This window comes from Euleptes europaea, chromosome 16 (genome assembly GCF_029931775.1).
Source record: "Euleptes europaea isolate rEulEur1 chromosome 16, rEulEur1.hap1, whole genome shotgun sequence".
NCBI lineage: Eukaryota > Metazoa > Chordata > Lepidosauria > Squamata > Sphaerodactylidae > Euleptes > Euleptes europaea.
Window position 1 is genome coordinate 11541410 of NC_079327.1, and position 9447 is coordinate 11550856.

Below are 9447 nucleotides of genomic sequence, written 5' to 3' on the forward strand. Positions count from 1 at the left end.
GAAACACCCACCTTCTCAACCAGAGAACAAAGAGATGACATACCTCTATGAAGCAACTCTATGAATCCTCAAATACAAAAAAGCAACTGAAGTACTTTGGATAATCAAGGATCACTCAAAGTAAGTTAAAATCACCACAACAGTTCAGGAGAAAGTCAATAAAAGATGGTATTCAGCCGTACACTATGCAAAGACAAGACATTCCTTTCTTCTTCCTGTGTTTCTTGAGAGGCCTCTAGGTAGACATTATGTACAGTTAGCCCATCTACTCAAAAAATAATTTCAAATAGCTGCCCAGCTGAACTCCAGAAGGAACAAGTAAATCATGATTTTTGTCTACGCAAGCTATATTACTATCTTTGAAAATTTACAAACTGCTCCCATATAGCAGATCATCATCTTCCCTTGCAGTGACATGGTACACTATGTTTCAGCATCTCTCTAACATCAGGGGTATTTAAGTCAGAAAACAGACCATTCAAATGGATGGTGTCAGGAGCTGGTGAACTCCCTCTTAATATCTTCCTTTCCTAAATTAACAGCTTCTTAGGCACATACGATATTAGCATCTCCTTATTTCCTTGGTTTGATCGCAGTCTCACCTAAAAGCAGCTACAGTGAAGGAAGGATGCCCTTTCATATCTTATGACATAACAAAATTAAACCTCTACCTTTGCCAGAATATTCATGAGGCCTTCAACCGCTCTCTCTCCATTCTGTAGCATCACCATTCTCATCTCCCACCACTGTCAATGGCAAGTTCCTCAGAGCAGAGGCCTACCTTTTTATTTTTACTTATGTTACTCTTTTATAAAAAGTTTTTTTTAACCCTCTAAAACACTGTGTACAATGACAGCAATATATATATATAGATTTAGATATAGATATATGCAAGTCATTCACCATGTTTGGCATGGGATGTTTGGCTTCCTATGGGTGGGGGTTACCGCCTAGTCATAAGAATAAGCCTTTGACAACTGCTCATTTGTTAACTGATAATTAATACTGCAGATAATTCAGAGATAGTGTTATAACTGTAGCCTTACCCAACATGACCTTACCCTAAAATAGTTTGTTCTATAATTTTCATCTACTCTAGAAAGAGCTGCCATATCCACTGTCAAGGTAAGAGGTAACCTGTTTCTAGATGACAGGTCTCTGCAGGCAAATTCTGTATAAACCTACACAGATAACACATCCATTTTTAAAATTACCTGGTAGATACCTATCCTAGCTATTCTGCAACCCCTCACTAGGTATTGCCTCTGGAATACTTATGAAAGCTACAACCCATGTTCTGAAAACAAAAGCAGATATTCGCTCATGAACGAAATTTACATTCTGCTATAATTTTGGACATGTATTCCTCAACCTGACCTGGATGGCCCAGGCTAGCCTGATCTTGTCAGATCTCAGAAGCTAAGCAGGGTCAGCCCTGGTTAGTATTTGGATGGGAGACCACCAAGGAATACCAGGTTGCTGGGCAGTGGAAGGCACTGGCAAACCACCCGTTAGTCTCTTGCCATGAAAACCCCCCAAAAATGGTCACCATAAGTCAGCTGCGACTTGACAGCACTTTACACACACACACTCCTCAACAGGTGTTCCTACATGGGAGGAGGAAGAAGAGCTGGTTTTTATATGCTGACTTTCTCCACCACTTAAGGAAGAATCAAACCAGCTTACAATCACCTTCCCTTCCCCTCCCCATAACAGACACCCTGGGATGTATGTGGGGCTGAGAGAGCTCTAAGGACCTGTATAGAATTAGGCCCCAGATCTCAGGCCTGAACGCAGAAAAATCCTTACTACCTTCAATGGTGGTGACAGAAGGCGCTAATTCTCATTTAAAACTGTTTAACAGCAGCTCCCAAACCACCCCCAGTTCTAGTCTCTCCCCCCTCCCCCTAGTCCACATGCACTAGGCAGCCACAGGTTAAAATGTTATTAGGAAAGGAAGGTAGCGGAAAACAAATACCAAAACATTACCTTGTTAACTAGCATGGGGTAAGTGATTTGCTGATGAGCAACACAATCTGCTGTAGGATTCAATGGGTAGCCGTGTAAGTCTGTCACTAGCAGTAGAAAAGAGCAAGAGTCCAGTAGCATCTTAAAGACTAACAAAATTTCTGGCAAGGTATGAGCTCATACCCCTGCCAGAAACTTTGTTAGTCTTTAAGGTGCTACTGGACTCTTGGTCTTTTCTATCACTGAAGAAGTGAGCTGTGGCTCATGAAAGCCCATAACCCAGCCAGAAATTTTGTTAGTCTTTAAGATCCCCGTGGTGCAGAGTGGTAAGCTGCAGTACTGCAGTCCAAGCTCTGCTCACGACCCAAGTTCGATCCCGACGGAAGTTCGTTTTAGGTAGCCGGCTCAAGGTTGACTCAGCCTTCCATCCTTCTGAGTACCCAGTACGCCCCGCCCCCCGAGTACTAAAATGAGCACCCAGCTTGCTGGGGGTAAAGGGAAGATGACTGGGGAAGGCACTGGCAAACCACCCCGTACAAAAAGTCTGTCTAGAAAACATCACGGTGTGACATCACCCCATGGGTCAGGAATGGCCCGGTGCTTGCACAGGGGACCCTTACCTTTTTAAGATCCTACTGGACTCTTGCTCTTTTCTACTGCTATAGGACTGTGAGACCTTGCCCAGGACAACACGGGAAATTTCGCTTACTCCAAAAGATGCTGTAATGCCTGCCTAGATGTTTGCACCAGGTAGCCAAGTCACCTACAGCATGAGGGCCCTCCCAAAACAAAAGTCATCTAGCCCAGATATCATGGGGCCAAGACACCTACAGCATGACGGGCCCTCCCAAAATAAAAGTCCCCCAACCCAGACATCATGGGGAGCATTTACAACCAGGTGCAAAGATCCCTTTTCTTTGCCAGATGCTCAGATTCACAAGGATGAACAACAACGCCTTCCCTACCTAGCCTCACAAAACAATATCTTTTAGAAAAAAATATTTGGCCCTATTTGTTGTCGTGATAGGGATCCTTGTTGGCCCACTGGGACAAAAACTTAAGGGAAGGGGGGACTGCGCCTGTCCATAAGGAAAGGCAATGACGAAGGTGCAGGCCCAGCTGGGATTTTGTTCCGAAAGGGTAGGTATTTACCAGGGCCATTTATGCCTGGGAAGTTTTGCCTTGTATTTGCCACTCTTTAGATGCACATTTCCCCCCATCCAAATTCTCAAAACTCAACAATAACCCCCCCCCCCCATGCAGAGCTTTGGGAATTTGGATGGGGAGAAATGTGCATCTAGAACAGTGGTTCTCAACCTTTTTTGTTCCATTCCCCCCATTTCACCATTGTTCAGAATATAATTCACCCCCTTCCCAAGGTAGTCTAACTAAAAAAATAAAAAAGAACTACAATTTTACAGATTGTACATAATCTACAGGACATCACACTTTGCTGAATACTGGTCCAAATCCCCCACAACCCTAACATCCCCCCCACCCCTGTTGAGAACCCCTGATCTAGAGAACGGCAAATCCAAGGCAAAACCTCGCATACGTAAATGGCCCAGAAAATGGTGTTATCTGTGCACGTTTACACAGAATTACCTGTGTAGGTTTACACAGAATTTACCTGTGAAGGTTTACACAGAACTTGCCTGCAGGGACCTTGTCCTCTTTTGCCGCAAATTTATATTTTGCTGCAAATATACCTGTGTAGGTTTACACAGAATTTACCTGTGAAGGTTTACACAGAATTTGCCTGCAGGGACCTTGTCCTCTTTTGCCGCAAGTTTATATTTTGCTGCAAATATACCTGTGTAGGTTTACACAGAATTTACCTGTGAAGGTTTACACAGAATTTACCTGCAGGGACCTTGTCCTCTTTTGCCGCAAGTTTATATTTTGCTGCAAATATACCTGCGCAGGTTTACACAGAATTTGCCTGCAGGGACCTTGTCCTCTTTTGCCGCCAATTTAATATTTTGCTGCACATTTATATTCCTTGGTGCACCGACGTGGAGGCACGGGGTGGGGGGGTGGGACGGGACCCGGCCCCGGGGTCTGGCCTTGGGCCGGCGGGGCGTGTGACCAGCAGCAGCAGCAGCAGCAGCAGCCTCGGCGGCGGCATTACCTGCCCGGGTGGCCGGCCTGCTCCCGCTCGCTCAGCGCCGCCGCGGTGTAAATCCTCCGGTAGCGCTCGGCCAAGGCCCGGCCCGACAGCAGCAGCTGGTAGCGGCCCCGGCAGCCGCCGCCGCCGGCGACACCGGGCGGGGAGGGAAGCCCCGAGGAGGCCGCCTGAGGCGGCGGCGGCGGCCCGAAGGCGGCCGCGCTCTCGCCGGGGCCCATGGGCTCGTCGCCGGGGCCGCTCGGGAAGAGGAAGAAGCCGCCGACGGCGGGCTCGGGAGCGGTACAGGAGGCCGCCGCCGCCGCCGCGTTCATGGCCGCCCCTCCCCCGCAAGCCCCGCCCCCCCCGGACCCTTCCCTCAGCGCCTCAGCGGCCCGGCCATACGGGGTGGGGGGTGGGGAGGCCCGACAGACACCACCCGCCCTCCCGGCCCGCAGCGCCTCACTCACTGACTGACTGACTGACTGACTGACAGGCGCTCGACCCGCCCCTCGGGACTGTGGAGAGGGGGAGAAACGGCGCTGGCGGGACGCTGGGGGCGGGGCCACGTCAGCCACGCGGGTGGACGGCCGCGCGCACCCTCCCTCCTTCCTTCCTTTCTAGCCTCACTGACTGGCAGGCGCTCGACCCTCCCCTCGGGCCTTCTCTCTCGCGCACGCGCGGGAAAGGACTGTGGCGAGAGCGGAGCTGGAGGGGACGCTGAGCGCGGGGCGGGGCCGCGTCAGCCACGCGGGTGGACGGGCTCGCGCACCCTCCCTCCCTCCTTTCTAGCCTCACTCACTGGCAGGCGCTCGACCCGCCCCTCGGGCCCTCTCTCTCTCTCGCGCGCGCGCGCGACTGTGGAGAGGGGGAGAAACGGCGCTGGCGGAACGCTGGGGGCGGGGCCACGTCAGCCACGCGGGTGGACGAGCGGGCGCGCGCGCGCTCCCTCCTCCCCTTCTCTCCTCCCTCCCTAGCCGCCTCACGCCCCTCTTCCGTGTGTCAAACCCGCTGACATCGGGACGGGACTGCGCCTGCGCGGGGGAGGCCCGCCCTCTCTTTCTCTCTCCCCCCCCCTCCTCCCGCAAAGCAGATACATTGTCCCACCCTGAGAGAGCGCATGCGCGTTGGTGGGGTTCTTTTCTTTCCTCTCCCCCGGTGTTGTCTGGGGGGGGGGGGCGTTCTGGGAGGAAGGGGCTCCCCCCCCCAGTCGCTCTTTGAGTTGATTGCATGGGGCTTATTGCAAGATAAGACTTAAGAATAAATAGATCTGGTCACCAAGTAGTAGTAGATCACGACGGGTAGACCTGTGTTAGTCTGTCTGTAACAGCAGAAAAGAGCAAGAGTCCAGTAGCATCTTAAAGACTAACAACATTTCTGGCGGGGGGGGGGAGCTTTCGTGAGCCACAGCTCACTTCTTCAGATACAGCTAGCATGTGACTAGTGCAACAGAAATAATAATAATAATAAAGTAGAAGTAATAGTACTAGAAATAACAGCTGCTGTCAAGGCTCTTAATAATAGGTTAATAATTTGAATTTCGGGGTTCAAATTGCCCATAAAGAATTGCTGGGTGGTCTGGGGCTGGTCGTTTTCTCTCAGCCCAGCCTACCTCGCAGAGTTGTTGTGAGGAGGGGGGGGGAAACTGGCGAAGGGGAGAGCCAACCTCGGGATCTCTGCAGAAAGGGGGCGAGATGAACATGCATCCAGATGGTTTGGAGGAGGAGGAGGAGGAAGGCGATGCCTGTAATGCTCAGGAGGGCGAAGCAGGGGATGTGTTGTGGGTGAGATGCCAGGCGTGCACACTTCTTTGCCATTAGAGAACTGTGCGAGTGTTTCGTGGAACCCGGGGATGTATTAAACTCCATTTGTCTTAAATGGGTTCAGTCTGCAAAAGGACACCGTAGAGCAGAGGTGACGTCATCGTTGTATAACTATTGCAAGAGGAAAAAAGCAAGAGTCCAGTAGCACCTTAAAGACTAACAAAAAATATTTTCTGGCAGGGTATGAGCTTTCGTGAGCCACAGCTCCCTTCTTCAAAGGAAAAGAACATGCACAACGGGTTAACATACTAGCAAATGAAGGAAGAGAAAGGGACAAAAAAAAAGGGACCGCCTTTGGGTACCACCTTGTACAAATCGCCAATCCTGTAAATAATTACACGAAGAAGCTGCGGAGTTGACTTTGCTAAGTGAAGCAGTTAAAGAAAGATGATGTTGCAGTGACCCCTCTGGCCAATAACGTTTTTACAAGAACACAGCTTTCTCAGCCCCACCTCCCGCACAGGAGGTCTGTTGTGGGGAGGGGAAGGGAAGGTGATTGTAAGCCCGTTTACTTCTTGTTAAGTGATAAAGTCGGCATATAAAAGCCAACTCTTCTTCTTCTTCTTCTTCTTCTCTAATTTATTTGTTTTTAAAAAGTCACTTCTACAGTTAAACAGAATGCGAATGGAAAACTGGAGGAAGTATCTAATTTCCCCCCCTATATGCCCCCTATGCTACTTCTTCTTTCATCCCCACCCCCACTCCACTTTACTTCCTTCTCTCCTTCCCACCCACCTACATTTATCTGCTCCAGCAAGTCTTCAACTTCCCCCCCTTCCCTCTTCCTGGCAGCCTCTCCCATTTTTCCTCTCCCATCCAACTAAATACCTTTTCATTGTTCCCCACCTTTCCCTGCTTCCTTCCCTCCCTTTCATCTTTTACCCTCTTCCGTCCCCTACCCACATTTTGATTGACAGGAGCCAAGGCTTGGAAGTCTTGAAATAAGATTACGGTTGCCTAGCATCCCCACCAAATGCTGGCAAAGACCTCCTTGAGTATTTCTCTCTTCAAACTGAGAGCCAACTTCATGTCATGGTTATAATGTCACATCACGATCTCTTCATGTCGTGGTTATAATGTCAGATCACGATCTCGGAGAGCCAGATTCAAATCCCCACTTTGCCGTGGAAGTGTTCTGTGTGACTTTGGGCCATTCACGCAGTCTCAGTGTAACCCACCTCACAAGGTGGTTGTGTGGATAAAGGCAAGAATTGTTACCACTTTTGGTCCCCATTGGGGAGAAAGTCAGGGTGTAAATGAAGTAAATAATTTTAAAATAATTTAAAATTTTAATCCCAAATGTGTATTTTTTTCAATTTCTGTTTTTTCCTGCAAACCTGGGGCTTCCATCAGGTTTGTAGGAAAAATACTCCCTGGCCCCATTTGTGGATTTTCTGATCCACATTCTAGGGCCCAGTTCAGAATTAATTATAGAAATACTGTCTGTTACCTAGAAAGTGAGGTATTGATAAGGATGTAGTTTTGGGGTTCCCCCCCCCCATTCAAAGGATTAGGCCACCTCCTTAGCAAATAATTACCATTTTATTCACAGTTAATTTGTTTATTATATCAGTTTGGGATAAATACTCTTAAAATATATTGTTGGGCTATATCCATCGTATTGATTATTCTTGATGAAATCCATGAGAATCACATACATTGATTTTTTTTTTTACATTAAAGAGAGGCTGTGCATTATGAGAGGGATGGATGCTTTTCTCTTTTTTTCTCTGAGCTTTCTTCAGATTGAAGTAGCTTTCATGGCAGGCTGCCATTTGCCTGCTATTTGATGACTAAGGTATTGCTCAGCAGTTGAGGTAGTCAAGGCAATACAATAAGCACAATCCATCTTAAAATGCATATTTATGACTTACTTTCATCAGGAGTCCCATCTATGGGAGACATGCCACCAAGTCCAATGACAACAGAACTGGGGTCTGCTTTGGGTGAATGTAAGAACATAAGAAAGGCTGTGCTGGATCAGACCAAGGTCCAGCAGTGTGTTATAGTAGCCAACCAGGTGCCTCTAGGAAGCCCACAAGCAAGAGTACTACAGCAGCATTGTCCTGCCTGTGTTCCACAACACCTCATATAATAGGCACGCTCCTCTGATCCTGGAGAGAATAGGTATGCAGCATGACTAGTAGCCATTTTAACTAGTAACCACGAATAGCCCTCTTCTCCATGAACATGTCCACTCCCCTCTTAAAGCCTTCCAAGTTGGCAACCATCACCACATCCTGGGGTAGGGAGTTCCACAATTTAACTATGCCTTGTGTGAAGAAATACTTCCTTCTATCTGTTTTGAATGTCTCACCCTCCAGCTTCAGCAGGTGACCCCACGTTCTGGTATTCTGAGAGAGGAAGAAAAGCTTCTCCCTGTCCACTCTCTCCAAACCATGCGTAATTTCATAGACCTCTATCATGTCCCCTTAACCACCTTCTTTCCAACCTAAACAGCCTTAAGCTCTTTAACCCCTCCTCATAGGGCAGTTCCTCTAGTCCCCTGATCATTTTGGCTGCTCTTTTCTGCACCTTCTCAAGCTCTGCAATATCCTTTTTTAGGTGTGGTGACCAGAACTGTACACAGTATTCCAAGTGTGTGTTACAACATTGTAAGAGTGAAATGGTCTATCTTTGTCGTGTGCTAAACTCATTAGCGAAACAGAAGGCAGGCAACTGGTTTGTAGGAAGAACAGGAGAAACATATTTACAGTGCTCTATCTCTATATTCCCAGAGATATGCTCTCACTTGGAAGTCCTTTGTCAGCAGCCTACACAGCTGAGGAGTCCTCCCACAAACCTTGTTTTGGGTTAGGGTTGCCAATCTCCACGTAATAGCTGGAGATCTCCTGCTATTACAACTGATCTCCAGCCGATAGAGATCCGTTCACCTGGAGAATATGGCCACTTTTGGCAACGGTTCTATGGCATTGAAATGCATCCCCTCCCCAAACCCCACCCTCCTCAGGCTCTGCCCTAAAAATCTCCCGCTGGTGGCGAAGAGGGACCTGGCAACCCTATCTTGGGTACACAGGACTTGTGCAGTTCTTTGGATCCTAGAGTTCAAAATCGACAATTTATATTTGTAAGTATTAAGTCATAGGGTCGCTGCAAGACAGAGGCAACTTGACAGCACTTAGCCCACATCCACACAAGCATTAATCATATTTTAAAGGTATGAGTTTTGTTATACCTGGCAAATCTTTAATTTTGCATGCCTTTATTTTTTTTGTCGGTTCTAAGAACTGTAATCACTGCTTTTTAGGCGTAATAAGGAACAGGGCTAACAAGTCTGTTTCAGCCAGGTGTTGGCCCTTCATCCCGACTACCAAAAGTTTTCCAACATCTTTGCAAAGTAAAATTTTTTTATTGATCGCCCATCTTACCAGACTGCAAAAGTAGGAATATTTCTCTTAGGGTTCTTTTCAAACCTCATTCTATGCAATTGGATTTACTTCCAAGTAAACCTCAGTAGGATTGTGCCGCATAGCTTCAGGATGAGTTAGTTTCTGAGTCAAGTCAGACTTGCATCCTAGAAAATACGTTTAG

At 47.9% G+C, this 9447-nt stretch overlaps 1 protein-coding gene across 1 annotated transcript in view; it reads right to left on the reverse strand.

Annotated features, from left to right (window-relative positions):
- The window catches only part of MYCBP2 (MYC binding protein 2), a 153588-nt gene extending 149181 nt beyond the window's left edge, over positions 1 to 4407 (reverse strand). The window contains exon 1 of the mRNA XM_056862065.1: positions 4100 to 4407. Within this exon, the coding sequence (XP_056718043.1) occupies positions 4100 to 4407 (308 nt within the window). The remainder of the gene's footprint in view (positions 1 to 4099) is intronic.
- Between the last annotated feature and the right edge of the window lie 5040 nt (positions 4408 to 9447).